Consider the following 15,436-nt stretch of genomic DNA (forward strand, 5'->3'; position numbering starts at 1 on the left):
GAACCCGCACAAGAACGCGAAGAGTTTACACGCACAAACATTGCGGTATGTGGGGCCAAGCAGAGGTCTTCAGACACGGAAAACACTTCCAAGCAGTCATCAACGGTATCTTTCGTCAATGGAGACGGCAACACGGGACGAAAAATAATCCCACCCCTACCACAATCTAGAGTTGCACCACATTCCCGCAAAAAATCTATACCTAGAATGACGTCATGGGTTGCTCGTGCAAGCACCGTTAGTTCAGCTCGAAACGTTTGATTTCCTACAGAAAGTAAAACAGAACAAACTCCAACCGGGCTCAACGTTTCTCCGCCTACGCCGCGGAACATAGCACTCCGATTCCAAGCAAACATTACTTTCGTCCCAAGGCGATTTTTAAAAGACATGCTCATTATGGAAGCGGCAGCACCGGTATCGACTAGTGCAACAGTACTCACATTGTCTACAAAAACACTCACTTTGTTCTCAACCATTACAACACAAGGGGGTCTTGTGGAAGATGATTTTGCGGCCTCGCCCCCTTCGGTCGCACCAGTTAGTTTCCCAGTGGTGGTGGCGTCCCCGAGCGGCGACGCGGAGACGGGGATCGCTGTTGGCGTGCGGGTGGTGGGGTAACGCTGCGGTCGGAGCAAGGCGAGTCAGCACGTGCTGTGTGTTGCTGTTGGAAAGAGCCCTGAAATGGTCGAGACTCGCCAGCAGGTACATAGGGCGTGTACACGTTGAATCGTGGAGCTCGCTGCTGGCGACGGTAGCAGTACCTAGCGATGTGTCCAGGTAGCCCGCAGTTGTAGCAAGTACGGGTGTCGCGTCTAGTCGTCCCCGGCGAAGTAAACCTCGTCGGTTGATAAAAGCCGGGCGATGGTGGTCGAGGAGTGAATCGCTGTGACGCAGCTTTCCTGCGTTCCTGGTTTTCGAGTGGTCGTTCACTCTGTCGTTCGAACCGATCGGTGTAATTCGGGCGAGGCTCAAAGCAGCTCTGTCACATCCGAGGTACCAGTGGTTCACGGGACCGTTGGTCGAATGCACACTGATGGCAGACACCAGCGGTGTCCATAGCTCGCAGTTGAACAAGTTCTTCCTTAACCACTCGTCTTATAAGAGAAGAGATGTCGTCCTGCGATGGAAGGTTGACACTTTCAATCGTGGGCACATTCTCAAGACGTCCAAATTTTGGTAGGATTCTCCTCCTCTTTAGCGCTTCAAACGCCCGGCAGTGTCTCCTTAGGTCGGAAGGTGTGCGTAAGTCTTCCTTAGTGATAGGGAAATTGTACACTTCTTCCGCGATTCCCTTGAGCAAATGACCTACCTTATCTTCGTCACACATGGTCGCACTCACGATTCCGCAAAGCTTCAAGACGGCCTCGACGTAGGTGGTGCATGTTTCGCCAGGTAACTGAGCTCTGCGTGAAAGTGTTTGCTCCGCCTGCTTGACCTTAGCTGTTGAGTCACCAAAACACCTCTTCAGCTCGTCCACGAAAATGTCCCATGTGGTCAATGCACTCTCATGGTTGTCGAACCAAAGAGACGCGGTGCCGACGAGAAAAAACACCACGTTCTCGAGCTGCTTAGCAGTGCTCCAGTGGTTGCTGCGACTCACTCTTTGGTAGTGCTTGAGCCAGTCGTCAATATCGTCATCCGGCTGCCCCAAAAAGGTCCTCGGCTGACGTTCCGGCATGCCGCAGCGATCTTGTCCTGGCGAGTGAGCGTGTTGCTCATCAGCAACGAGGTTGTTATGGCCTGCTCCCGCGTCCTCCATGTCTGGTAGCTGTGGTGGCAAGCCTGCCAAGCGTCTGCTCCGTCGCAAAATCGGTAGAGCTTGGTCTTCCAGATCGATGTACCCGGCACCCTCCACGAAACTGTTACGAGTGACTGTGTTTATTTACATATGAGGTGAAATGGCGTTGTGAAATAGCAGCGTACTTCTGAGACAGGCCTAGAACGCTTCCACCTAACCACACAGTCCAGGTGCCGCTCCACTACTCTTCTTCTTCTTCTTTCGCGCTCGTAGGCTTGCGCATCTTCGTTTCAATATATATATATATATATATATATATATATATATATATATATATATATATATATATATATATATATATATATATATATATATATATTGTAACAGCGAGCTGTGATAAGGTGGTTTTATTTACAGGAGGTGAAAGATGGTCGTTTGCGGCAGCACACTGCGATCGTGCCAAGACTCTTCGTCTTCCTCTGCTTCTCTTCTCTACCTTTTTCTAGTCTGTTACATTCCCCCGCAAGCAGACGAAGCCCGTAGGGCGAGTTATGATGCACAAGGAGGGTAGAAAGGTTTCAGGCGAGCAACGTGAGTTAGCTGCGTTCTGCTCGATCGTCGACCATTGGACAAAAGACGAGCTATTACGTAAGTGAGCTTACTTAGACGCTTCAAAACTACAAATGGGCCTGAATATCGTGACAGAAGCTTTTGGCACAATCCACGCTTGCGTTGCGGTGTCCAAAGTAACACCAAGTCACCTTTTTCGAATAAAACCGGTTCGTGACGGTCGTCGTATCGTTCCTTCGAACGACGTTGAGAGGCCAGAGTACGAAGACGAGCGATTCGACGGGCTTCTTCCACGAGGCACAGGGTGTTTGATACAGAGTCGTCATTGTGTAGAATAAAGGGTAAGAAAGTGTCTAGAGGGCTTAGTGGCAACCTGGCGTACAACAGATAAAATGGGCTGAAGTTCGTTGTTTCATGTTTTGCCGTGTTGTACGCATACGTGATAAAAGGCAGCACTTCATCCCAGTTCTTGTGATTGGAAGAAACGTACATGGCAAGCATGTTGGTCAGCGTTCTGTTTGTCCGTTCAACGAGGCCATTCGTCTGTGGGTGATGCGGTGTGGAATGACGGATCTGTGTCGTGCACATGCGTAGTAATTCTTCAACGGCATCGGCAGTGAACTGGCGGCCACGGTCACTGATAATAACACGCGGTGGGCCATGGCGAAAGACCACGGAGCGAAGCAAGAAGTCCGCCACGGATGCAGCGGTAGAAGAGGGAATAGCTGCGGTTTCGGCATACCGCGTAAGTAGATCTACGCAGACGATTATCCAACACTTCTTATTGTTAGATAACGGAAATGGACCCATAATGTCAATTCCTACTTGTTCAAAAGGTGTGCTGGGTGGTGTTAACGGCTGAAGGGGACCTGGTGTAGCGGTGGCCGGGCGCTTGTGACGTTGGCACTTCTCGCAGCTAGCGACGTAACGCTTCGTCGTTTCGTACATCTTGGGCCAGTAAAAGCGTTCCTGCGTGCGGTTCAGCGTTCTAATGAAGCCGAAGTGACCGGACGTCGCATCGTCATGCATGGCACGTAGAACATCGGAGCGAAGGCTCTCGGGGACAACTAGAAGAAAACGTGCTCCAGGTCTGGAGTAGTTAGTTTTATAGAGCAACTTGTCTCGGACAGTAAAGCGACCGCTGTGTTGGGAGGCACGTGTGGCGGCAAAAAGAGGATCCAACCAAGTTGAGATCGTTGCGTTGTTCTCTCTGGAAATCAGCCGCGTTGGGGAACGTGCTTGTAACAGCAGCAAAGCAGTCGTCAAAATTCTCAGCATCGCAGTCAGTAGCCACAAGAGGAATCCGGGAGAGGCAGTCTGCGTCAGCGTGACGTCGGCAACTTTTGTACGACACCGTAAAGTCGTATTCCTGAAGTCGCAGCGCCCAACGTGCGAGGCGGCCAGAGGGGTCACGCAAACCGACCAGCCAGCATAACGAATGGTGATCGGTAATTATTCTAAATGGCCTGCCGTAAAGATAACAACGAAACTTCTGTACAGCGAAAACAGCTGCCAGACATTCCTGTTCCGTAACTGTGTAATTGCGTTCTGATTTGCTCAGGCAACGGCTGGCATATGGCACGACATGCTCTGCGTCATTGTGACGTTGTACAAGCACCGCGCCTACACCGATAACACTAGCGTCCGTGTGGACCTCAGTCGGGCAAGATAGATCGAAGTGACGCAACAGTGGTGCTGACGTTAGTACAAACTTAAGTTGTGAGAATGCGGCGTCACACTCTGGTGTCCAGTTGAAGGTTGCATCCTGTCGCAAGGCGTTTGTCAGCGGATACACGATCTCCGCAAATCGTGGAACAAAACGACGAAAATATGAGCATAGGCCGACAAATGAGCGAAGTTCTCGTGCGGACTGCGGTGATTTAAAAGAGCTCACTGCTTCTATCTTGCGAGGATCGGGTCTGACGCCATCCTTGTCGACCAAGTGCCCCAGCACGAGAGTTTGACGTTCGTCAAAGCGACATTTTTTTGAATTCAGAACCAGCCCGGCTTTTTCGATGCAGTCGAGAACAAGACTGAGACGGTTGTTATGTTCCTCAAACGTACGGCCAAAGATCACAACATCGTCAAGGTAGCACATGCATATCTCCCATTTTAGACCACGTAATACTGTGTCCATAAATTTTTCAAAGGTGGCTGGAGCATTACAAAGGCCAAAAGGCATGACATTAAATTCAAATAAGCCATCCGGAGTTATGAAAGCAGTCTTTTCTTTGTCGTTGGGTTCCATAGGTATTTGCCAATAACCTGATTGCAAATCAAGCGTTGAAAAATAGGAAGCGGCATGCAAGCAATCTATCACGTCATCAATCCGTGGTAAGGGATATACATCTTTCTTCGTCACAGTGTTTAGACGCCTGTAATCTACGCAGAATCTCCAGGAACCATCCTTTTTCCTGACAAGAATTACCGGGGCTGCCTACGGGCTGGACGACTCTTGCACGACCCCTTTGTTCAGCATGTCCTTTACTTGTTCGGCGATAACTTTGCGCTCAGAGGATGACACTCGGTAGGGCTTTTGGCGGATGGGGTGTGCAGAGCCAGTGTCTATTCTGTGACGAGCGCGGGACGAGGGTAACTGAAGGGGTGCATCTCTGTGTTTGAAGTCGAAAGCAGCAACATGCCGGGAAAGGACCTTCACCAGCGCTTGCCGTTCCATCGTACTGAGAGTCTTGCTGATCATAGCGAGCACTAGATCTTCATTATGGCGAATATCACAAGCAGAGGAAGAGGTGGGGAGGTCCGTAGCTATTGCTGCTATCGAGTTGCATGAGGCTTTATCAAAGAGCCTTCATCCCGCGAGGAAGCACAACCGGCGTGGCAGAACAGTTCAGCGCCCACAATGTTGCTACTACTTTTGTCATGCACACTACAGAACAAGGCACAAGTATTTCCTTCTGAAAACAGTTCTTGCGTAGAGGCCCCACTACGAGGTCAACACAAGCGTCATCAACCGCTGTGGAAGAGACTCGAATGGGTGTCAGGCACCAAAATGGTGCTGTACGTCACTTCATCAATCCCACTAAGTGTGTTCCTGTCTTCGCCACGGTAGTCTTCTTCGGAAAGCGACGGTAGAAACAAATTGTTTAGTGATATTTCCCCACTACCACTGTCAAAGGAAGCACCGCATTGCTCCAGGAAATCGATACCAAGAATGACATCGTGCGAACAACGAGATAGAACCAGAAATTCCGATACAAATACTTTTCCAGCCAATGAAACACTGACAGCACATACACCAAGAAGATTAAGCCACTCGCCACCTATACCACGAAAGGTGATTGTATCGTCCCATGAAAACATAACTTTGCGACCTAAGCGGTTTCTGAAGGCGAGGCTCATCACAGACACAGTCGCCCCAGTGTCAACTAACGCCATCGTCGGTATTCAATCAATCAACACATTCACTTTGTTTTTGATCATAACAATAGGCAGAGGTATATCTTGAAAAGACCGTCCGGCGACCTCACCTCCATTGGCCGCGGATGCTAGTTTCCCGGCGGCGGAGAAGAACGACGCAGAGGAGACGGCGAGCGACGAGAACGGTTGGATGGTGGTGTCAAACTCCGCTCGGATGCTGGCGAATCACTGCGTCTGGTCTCGCGCGAAAAACGGTCCCTTGGAAACAAGTCGGTTGTCCGCAGGTCATATGAAGCACCGGGTCTTGGTGGCGAAGACATGGCTGGTGTCCTTCATGATTGGCGGCGTTGTTGGCGGCAATACCGAGCAATATGCCCAGTAAAACCACAGTTGTAGCACACGGGAGGGTCACGGTTTATACTATATTCAATGGAACAAATCCTCGGCCGCTGCTGTCAACGAGGGAGTTCGTTATCACGCGAAGAACGGGTTTCTGCCACTCTCTGGAATTCATTGTATTCGTCGTAAGTTACATCCTGGTAGTAGGGTTGGTAGTGTCCTTGCCGCAGCGGGACGTAGTTCGGCTGAGAGCCCCGAGTATAAGAATGTGGCTGTGCTCGTCGTGATCGTGCGTCATAGGCAGGGCCTCTATCGTATAGACGTGGCTGATACCGAGGTGTGGCATCAGAATCCTCAAAGCCCTCCGCCACTCGGTGCGAGGAGAATGAAGCAACGTTTCGCTCGAACTCTGGTGGCTGATAGGGGGAATGAGTGCTTGGCCGGTTTGCCACTTGCGCATACAGGCCGAGTTCTTCACGTACTATCTGCCGGATTGTTGTTGCAAGATCAAGCGGCTGGTTGCTGTCTATGCTCGCGATGGTCGTCACATTGGGTAGCCTGCCGAGCTTTGGCGTGATGCGCCTCGTCTTTAGTTGCTCAAAATTGCGGCAATGACGAATGACATCGGTGACAGATGTCAAGGTGTCTTTCGCGATGAGGAAACTGTAAACATCCTCGGCGATTCCTTTTAGAATGTGCCCGACTTTGTCTTCCTCAGACATTCCGGAGTCAATGGTCCTACATAGCTTTATGACTTCCTCTATGTAGGTCGTGCAAGTTTCACCTGGCACTTGAGCGCGTCATTAGCGTCTGTTCTGCTCTTTTCTTTATCGTTGTTGGGTCGCCAAAACGCTCTTTGATTTCAGAAACAAATCTGTCCCACGTCGTTAGCGTTTCCTCCCGATTCTCGTACCACAATAATGCAGTATCGGTCAGAAAGAACGCGACGTACAAAAGCTGAGAAGCGGCATCCCATTTGTTAGCGGCGCTCACCCGTTTGTAATGGATGAGCCAAGCCTCGACGTCTTCATCTGGTTTGCCGGCAAAGGGACGAGCATCTCTCAGTTGTGGAGCCGAACTGGTCGGCGCAGAAGTCGAGAGGGGTCGGTGTTCATTTGCGTTGTGGGACATGTCGAGCCCAGATGGATTCTGTGGAAGTCCAGCAATGCGACGGCTCCGTCGAAGAACTTGCGGTTCACCTTCCGTCTTCGGGTGTCGATTACCCAGCACGTCCACCACAACTGTAAGAGCGAGCTGTGATAAGATTGTTTTATTTACAGGAGGTGAACGATGGTCGTTTGTGGCAGCACACTGCGATCGTGCCACTCTTCGTCTTCCTCTGCTGCTCTTCATATATATATATATATATATATATATATATATATATATATATATATATATATATATATATATATATATATATATATATATATATATATATATATATATAATGAGTGGGCCGTCTGATGCTCCAACCCATTACAAAAGCTTGTTCTTGATCACCTATTAACTGTGGCGTATACCAACTTCCGCCATAATTCCTCGTTGTCGTCAGCCACTGCATGATCAATTGGCACAAAATTTATTGCAAGTGTTTAGCGTATACCATGCTTCTCAGAAGAATGATAAAGGATAGCATAGCGAATGCCGGCCTACAACTAAGAAATTAAGGCCGTAGTGGTTACCCAGCAAGTGTGATTGCAGCAGTAACCCAATGAGTGTTCAAAAAAGGCTCTCAAAGGCCGCTCTTCTAGCTTTTTATGTGACTGTGCTGCGCTTTCCGCACAGTCCTTGCGCTTTATTTTTACGACTGATCTATATATAGAACCATTATCCTTGGTTTCCTCTGATTATATTTATTTTTCGCCGAAAACGTGAACGGTTGTTAGTATACACATGCTTTTCGTCAGTTTAAACCCAAATAGTGCGGAGAGGCACCGCCCATGTGACCGAAGTGCGGCTGCGGATCGTTTCCGCGATTAAAGAAAGAGTCTTGCTCATGTACTCGCCAATGTTCTCGGCAAAGGAATATTAAAAAAATAAAAAAAAGAAGAAGCGTGAGTAGTGAGGGCGCTGTAGCCTCTACTTACACACACAGACAGACACAAACACACGCGGATGCACGCACGCACACACAGACACACACGCACAACATCCAATAAAAGTCTATTGAATTTCAGATGCGACGACACACTGTACTTACCGTTGTCTAGTCTTTGCGGTGCTCGACAGCTAACCATAAAGTAACGGTGTGGAATACCGGCAGTGGCGACCACATTTTATTCGACAGAGGCAAATTGCCAGGGGCCCCTGTATTTAGATTTAGGTACACGTTAAAGAACACTACTAGGTGGTCAAACTTTTCTGAGCATTCCGCTACGATTTTTCTCGTGATCATATCATGGCTCTGAGACGCAAAACCCCAACAATTAAAATATTATTCGAAGATGGTTTATTCGGGCATTGGCCTATTGTCAAGACAGGTCAACATGGTCGCGTGTGTCGCTTCTGAGCGCAGAACCGTGGATAGCGGTAAAAAACGTGTTCTATATTTTCTTTCAGTGCCGCAGCAGTTGCAATGAGCACTGTCCTCCATGCCGATATACCTAAAGCAAGAGACACCAAAGTAGCCCTCGTATTGAGAAGTGTGCCTTCACTCCAACGGGCCCGTGCTGTAACATGGAACACTATTTCGCATTGGTTCTGTGGGAGTCGCCCTTAAAAAAAAATGGCCCAAATTTATATGTTACACTGTAAATGTCGTCGAAAGACGATAGTCTTGCGTCTCGAGAGAGTGAACAAAACGTTTATTTGATGTTCTGTGCAGGAAAATCGGTGAATGGTATTCTGCGGGCGCTGCGTTAGAGTGCCTCGAGCGTGTAGCGGAGGCGAACGAGCGCATCTAGGCACGTTAGACACAAGTGCCATCTGGCAGTTATCTTCGAAAACGAAGGCGTGCAGCCCGCGGAGAAAGATGTGCGCCAGTCTCGGAGGTGATAGGGCGTAGAACGCAAAGCGACGTGCAGGTGCCACCACCATGACGTCGTCGCAAAGCGTTGGAAACCCCTTTTTGAGCATCGCGTTGCACTGTGACCGCAGCGCGATTAAACGCTACGTTCCTTAGAGTTACTTGTCTGTGCCTCTTCTAGTATAAAGGCAGACATCGAAAACATCGAAGCGTTGTCGTGGCGCCACAATCGCACAACTATGAATGCTAAACATTGAGCAATATTGGTGGGCGCTGCGGATGGTGTTGGCCGTTAGGTGCCGTTTGAGGTATCGTTAGGGCTCACAAACGGACAAATGTACAGACAGACAGACAGACAGACAGACAGACAGACAGACAGACAGACAGACAGACAGACAGACAGACAGGCAGACAGACAGACAAAATTTCTTTTGTCGAAGGTCACCAAGAAAGACTATCGTCTTTGAATAGTCAGGGACTGCACACGGGAAGTGCTGGCGGCGCGAAACGTGACACTCAGAATACAGCGAAGCAAACGAAGTAGTACTCTATATTACGCAATATACGGTCGGCTTGGTCAAGCAAGCACGGTCAAGCGACCACGTCGTAACGTCAAATATGAACGCCAGCAAGAACAAGCAGTCAGCCTTTTCGTCAGTCTGATGCGTGGCCGTGTAGCGGTTATGGTGAACGGCTGCTGAGCCGAAAGTCGCGGGTTCGATGCCGGTCGCAATGGTCGCATTTCAACGGAGGCAAAATACTGGAGGTCTTGGGTGATGTACGTAAAGAACACCAGATGCTCGAAATTTCCAGTGACTACGGCGTCGCTCATGATCATATCGTGGTTTTGAAGCGCGAAACACTAGATGTGAGCTTCTTGCGATATTTACACCACGCGTTGTCTCCGTGTGCTAAAGAATTATATGAAAAAAAAAGAGAAAACATGAGCAGGGTTGTGCGGCAAGACGCCTTTAATAGATTGTCACGTAATACTCTGGTTAAGTTTTCAAGTGTCCAAAGGGTTTCCAGATATGGTGCCTCATGTTGGAACTTGGGCAGGTGACGATTCTGTTATCGGCGGCCCCGGGGAAAAGTAGTTGAGCCAGCATGAAAGTGGGCTTGCGGGATCATCGTTTGGTGACGTTTGAACAGAGATAGCACTCGAAAACTGGAGATAAAAAAAAATGACGCACTCGTTCGTATCGATTTGCATTGTGACGCCCCTTCACGCAGGGTGGATAACTTGTGAAGAAGCTGTAGCGTTTGAAGAAGCCGCAGGTTCTGGGCTTGTGGCTGCTCCAACAACATATCAACAGAGTGGCACTGAAATAGTGAAGGCAACGCCTGGCGGGAAAAGCGGGCCACCAAACATAATGGCGGATATTTCCTTACCGTAAGTACGACGCTTGCAATCGCTTATTATCATTGTTTTTTCATGTCCATTAGACGTCACTTTACGATTACACTGGACACAAGTATGAAGGGACGTGCGCAAGTTGTAAAGAAATATGTCTACTTAAGACAGGTAGTAACCGCGGAGCCGAATCGTGAGAGTGAAATTACCAGAATAAGAAGAATGCGGCGGACCACATTTGGCAAGCATCCTAAAATTGTGAATGGTAGTCTACCACTATCCCTCAAGAGAAAGGTATCTAACAGCTACATCTTACCGGTACTTACCTATGTGGAGCAGAAACGTGGAGGCTTACAAAGAAGGTTCAGCTTAAATCGAGAATAACAAGCGAGCGATGGAAAGGAAAAAGATAGGTGAAACCTTAAGAGACAGAAAGAGAGCAGAGTTGGTCAGGGAACAAACGGGGGTAAAGAATATCATAGTTGAAATCAAGAAGAAGAAATAGAGATGGGCAGGGCACGTATATAGCATGTAGGCAGGATTACCGCTGGTCATTATAAGGGAAACTGACAGGATTCCAAGAGAAGGCCAACGCGTGAGAGGGAGGTAGGAAATTAGGCGGGGCGGATGAGATTAAGAAGTTTGCAGGTATAACGTGGCAGCAGAAAGCAAAGCACTGCGTTGATGGGGGAGAGGCCTTTGTCGTGCCGTTGGCGTACTTAGGCTGCTGCTACTCATGATGATGATGAAGGTGCACATGGCAACTTTCTAGCGTCGTCCTAGCATCTCTGTGTTATCTTTTGCTATAACGTAGTAAAGAACGAACATGTTTTCTACGCTTCTTTCGTACAATTATGTCTTTCTGGAACGTAACCACGTGCAAATTTTTTCACGGGGACGTAAATTTATGTCAAAGGTAAAATTGATACGTGAGAGACGACTCAATTTTTATGACACATCTATATACATTTCATACAATGCGATGTTCTCTGGAGTGTGTCAATATATTGACGAGTGCAATTTCTCGTTTTTATCCTGTTATATGCTTTCGTTCTGCTTAAGAGACAAGAAGAGAGCAGAGTGGATTAGGGAACAAATGGACATGGGCAGGGCATGTAGCGCGTAGACAGGATAACCGCTGGTCATTAAGGGTAACTGACTGGATTCCCACAGAAGGGAAGCGGGTTAGGGGGAGACAGAAGATTAGGTGGGCAGATGAGATTAAGAAGTTTGCGGATATAAATTGGCAGCAGCAAGCACAGGACCGGGTTAACTGGCGGAACATGGGAGAGGCCTTTGTCCTGCAGTGGACGTAGGTTGCTGCTGCTGATGATGATGATGCTTTAGTTAACCAAACGAATGATTATGTATATACACCTCGAGGTGCTACACTGACATTCAATTCATGTTTACTTGCCCAGAGGGCTACTGAAAAAAGCTGTTCTACTTTTTACGCTAATAAATGTCCAACCATCGCCAGAATTTGTGACCTCATCATAACGTCATCACGACGTCACATAGGACGGCTTCACGTCAGGACGCCATCACTCTGATTTGTGGATAAAGGATGGCGTCCTGACGTTATTTTTTTGTACAATTACCTTACAGTTACTAGCAATAACATTTCCTATCCTTGCCGTGGCGTCATTGTCTGTTATCATTAATATTGTGCCTGACAAATAAAACTAGCCCTTAAATTTACACTTCTTTCTTTCAAAAAGCGCAATGGTGTTGCACTGCCTTATGGGCAAATGAGAGATCGGGATGGCGTTCCAGTGGCACCTGCACAAAAGCTGTAGCCGAGCCACCGTAATGCTGTCCTGACTGACCAATGTTAACTAACACCAGCCAATATCCGCCATATCTTCTTTCTCTTTGCAGTTTGCAAGAAAGGGACAACCTTTACGACAAAGAGAAAATCAACTCTGCGCGCACGAAAGTGAGCGCTGCCACTGAGGCACTTATTCAAGACATAAGGTGTCCGCCTGTTACCCTCGAGTGGAAAAACATATCTTTCTTCGTGAAAAACAAAACAGGTACATGTGCATTTAATAGGCTTTAAAGGTTGTGATAATGGACATCGTTTTTTTTTCTGTTTAGTTACAAAACTTGCACCTATTTTTCAAGTTATGTGTTGTTTATTAGATGTTACAACGTGGCTACACCCTTACGCGGATAGCAGACCTTAGAAAAATCGCAGCAGTAAAAAAAAACATTACATAAAACAGCACCTATTAACAGTTCATGTCAGTGAGTCAAGCCATAAAACATCACCATGATGTCCACAAAGTAAATGATGTTAGAGGAGCTTGCGCGGATATGATCCGGCCACCCGCAAATCCTCCGTACACCTCTCCTACCAGTATATATAGACGTGACAATGTTTTTATATATACATTACACATTTTTTATTAATTTCCATTTGGATGCGCTATATATAATTTGATGAAGTGTATACATTTTATACATACAAGAGGTGATCTTTTGCAAAGTACAAAAAGGGCGTCGCTCGATGAGCTTTGGGACGCGTTTTTCTTTAAAGATGATTTCTTTATGATGTATACACTATATACATTATATATTAAGTCCAAAAACGACAAATTACAAGAAGGGCAACGCAGGGAGCATGGGTGGCTTTGGCCCCCCATGGACCCTGCGCCATAAAACCACACTAATAATCATCACGAAGAAAAAAAAAGCGTTCCTCAGTGAGCTTGAGGACTCGTTTACCTTTAAAGATTATTACTTTATGGTCACTAAAGTATGTTGCCAAGGAATCTTCAATAAGAGACACAATAGAAAGTTCGAGAAGGCAAACATCACTTCAGGTGCCCTGAGGTTAGTGGGACGTTTGCAGTCATATGATACGAATCAGAGAGCATAACGTGACATCATGTGTTGGACTAGCCGATTTCTTTGCTTGACGGCGAGCTCTGTTCACTGCTGCTTCGCTGGCCCGCAGCTCCGCGTTTGCTTGACGGCGAGCACTCTTCGCTCCGGCCTCCCAGGCTGTCATCGCAGGGTCTTCGCGGCGAGCCCGAGCTGCTGTGCATTTCGAGGTCGCTGCGCTGCTGCCTTGGCTTTTGGGTTGCTCAGCAGCCGAGCAGAAACGATGCGTGTTTTGCGTGATCTGCCGCCGAAGAGAAAGGAAGTGGACGCGTGCCGAGAGTGGTGTGCGCTGCCGCTCTCTCTAGTGAGCATTCTCGAAATTACTGGAAAACCGACGCCTTGGGTGGTGACGCGCCATCTAGTGAGCAATGTTGGAATCACCGGAGACGACGCCGTGAGCGGCGACCGTAGTAGCGTACACCGGAAACACTGGTGTGCCCACCGGTGGCCGGCCATCGCCGCCGAACAAGGCATGAGCATCAGAAATTTGCCGAGCAAAGCTCCTAAAATAACGCAGCACGAAGTCAATTCACGTATCGACACGAGTGAACACAAATTACGGTCCAGTTACATAACACCATCGTTCACATAAAATGCACTCAAACGAACACTGAGTGCGCTGAAAATAATGCTACTTATAATAACGTCCAGTCAGATAACACTAAAAGGCTCGTTAATAAACACCAGATGGTCGAAATTTTCGGGACCTCCTAATTACGGTGTTTCTCGAAATCACTTGTTGGCATGAGTCGCACGCAAATGATTTTGTGAAAGCGTTTTCCCGTTTTCTGAAGAATGAAGGACGCAGGCATGAGTGATAGCGACTTAGCTATTAAGTACGCTAAAATAATAGTACGCGATGTGCTTTTGGCGGTCTTATGATGGCCCGAATGGGTATTTTAAAATATATGTAGTTTTAAAGCGTACGCATTGATTGCCAGAGAATGGTTTGGAACCGGTAAGAGAGCGTGAATACGCGGTTACTCGGCGGATGACACGAAGGGTTAGTCATGGCCATGTAAAACCGAGATTTCCATAAACGCGTTCAATCGAATAGGGAGTGCTACAACTTGTTTAAACTTGCATTCCACGCTAGGTTGTTAAGGTGAGGTGCAGCGTTTGTGGAAACAATATATTTTTTGTTTCTTAGATGTTGGAGAAGAAACGTTGCCATAAATAAAGGTAGAAAAACGTATCAGGAAATTAAAGTTTGTCTATGGTGTTGTAATTGCTTAAAAAATGTCAGTTAAGTCAAGACGTATCAGCTTGATCGTGAAAAATAGCTTGATTCTATTCAAGATGAACGCTTTGCATAAAGTTATTTTCGAAATATGTGAACTGACGTGGACACGACGGGGCAAAACAGCGTTGCTACCAGAAGTGACTTTTGTTGCAAAGATGGAAAGTGGAAGACAGCGGTGTAGTGTCAATGTGTCGTTATCCATTGTATGTGAAAGTTGTTCTCTTTTGTTCACTCGCAAACACCTATTTAAAGCACGGTCCGACTTCGCGTTGTATTTGCTTTGCAAATGATATAGTTACACACTCTTTAATGGCACCATCGGCAATATTTCTTTTATGCTTCTACAAAACTTCAGGGAAGCGAGAGCTGCTGAGTCGGCTGTACGGAAAGGCCTCCCCCGGCACCCTCACCGCCGTAATGGGACCTTCGGGAGCTGGAAAGACCACGCTTCTCAACATACTGGCAGGTCACGTGTAAGTTATGCTGCATGGATAACAAAGAGGTTAAGTGCAGGACTGCGCTTTTTACTGTTTATTATCATTCAACTTTTAGCACATAAGAGAAAAATATATGCATGGGGGCTACGTTTCAACTGTTGATGTGATGGCGTAAAAGATTGTAGTAACCGTGCACAAAGGGGCAGTTATCTTATTGATCGTGGTGATCTGCACGTCTTCCGTGCGGTGTAGACGGGAATAATCGGGTTATCGAAATAGCTCCTTGTGAAATGGGGAGCTGGCAACGCTTGCGATCGTTACGCCGCTGTGCGTCTACAATTGTATTGCATAATTTCGACCCTAAAACAGTTTTCTTTGCGTCAGAGCGTGCGGCTTGACTTAACACTCAATACGACTGCTTGATTGTAAACAGCGGGGCTGATAAGTCGACCGTAATCGGTCCAAAGCAAAAAAAAAAAAAAGACTCTGCGTCACAATGACGTCATCGCGCGTTGTTTAG

General features: G+C 47.5%; 1 protein-coding gene across 1 annotated transcript in view; it reads left to right on the plus strand.

Moving 5' to 3' along the window:
* The window catches only part of LOC119172639 (ATP-binding cassette sub-family G member 4), a 68,006-nt gene that overhangs the window by 19,542 nt on the left and 33,028 nt on the right, over nt 1–15,436 (plus strand). The window contains exons 2-4 of the mRNA XM_075892688.1: nt 10,227–10,386; nt 12,229–12,383; nt 14,835–14,952. Coding sequence (XP_075748803.1) covers nt 10,227–10,386; nt 12,229–12,383; nt 14,835–14,952 — 433 coding nt within the window. The remainder of the gene's footprint in view (nt 1–10,226; nt 10,387–12,228; nt 12,384–14,834; nt 14,953–15,436) is intronic.

The sequence above is a fragment of the Rhipicephalus microplus genome, chromosome 4, assembly GCF_043290135.1.
Source record: "Rhipicephalus microplus isolate Deutch F79 chromosome 4, USDA_Rmic, whole genome shotgun sequence".
Lineage (NCBI taxonomy): Eukaryota > Metazoa > Arthropoda > Arachnida > Ixodida > Ixodidae > Rhipicephalus > Rhipicephalus microplus.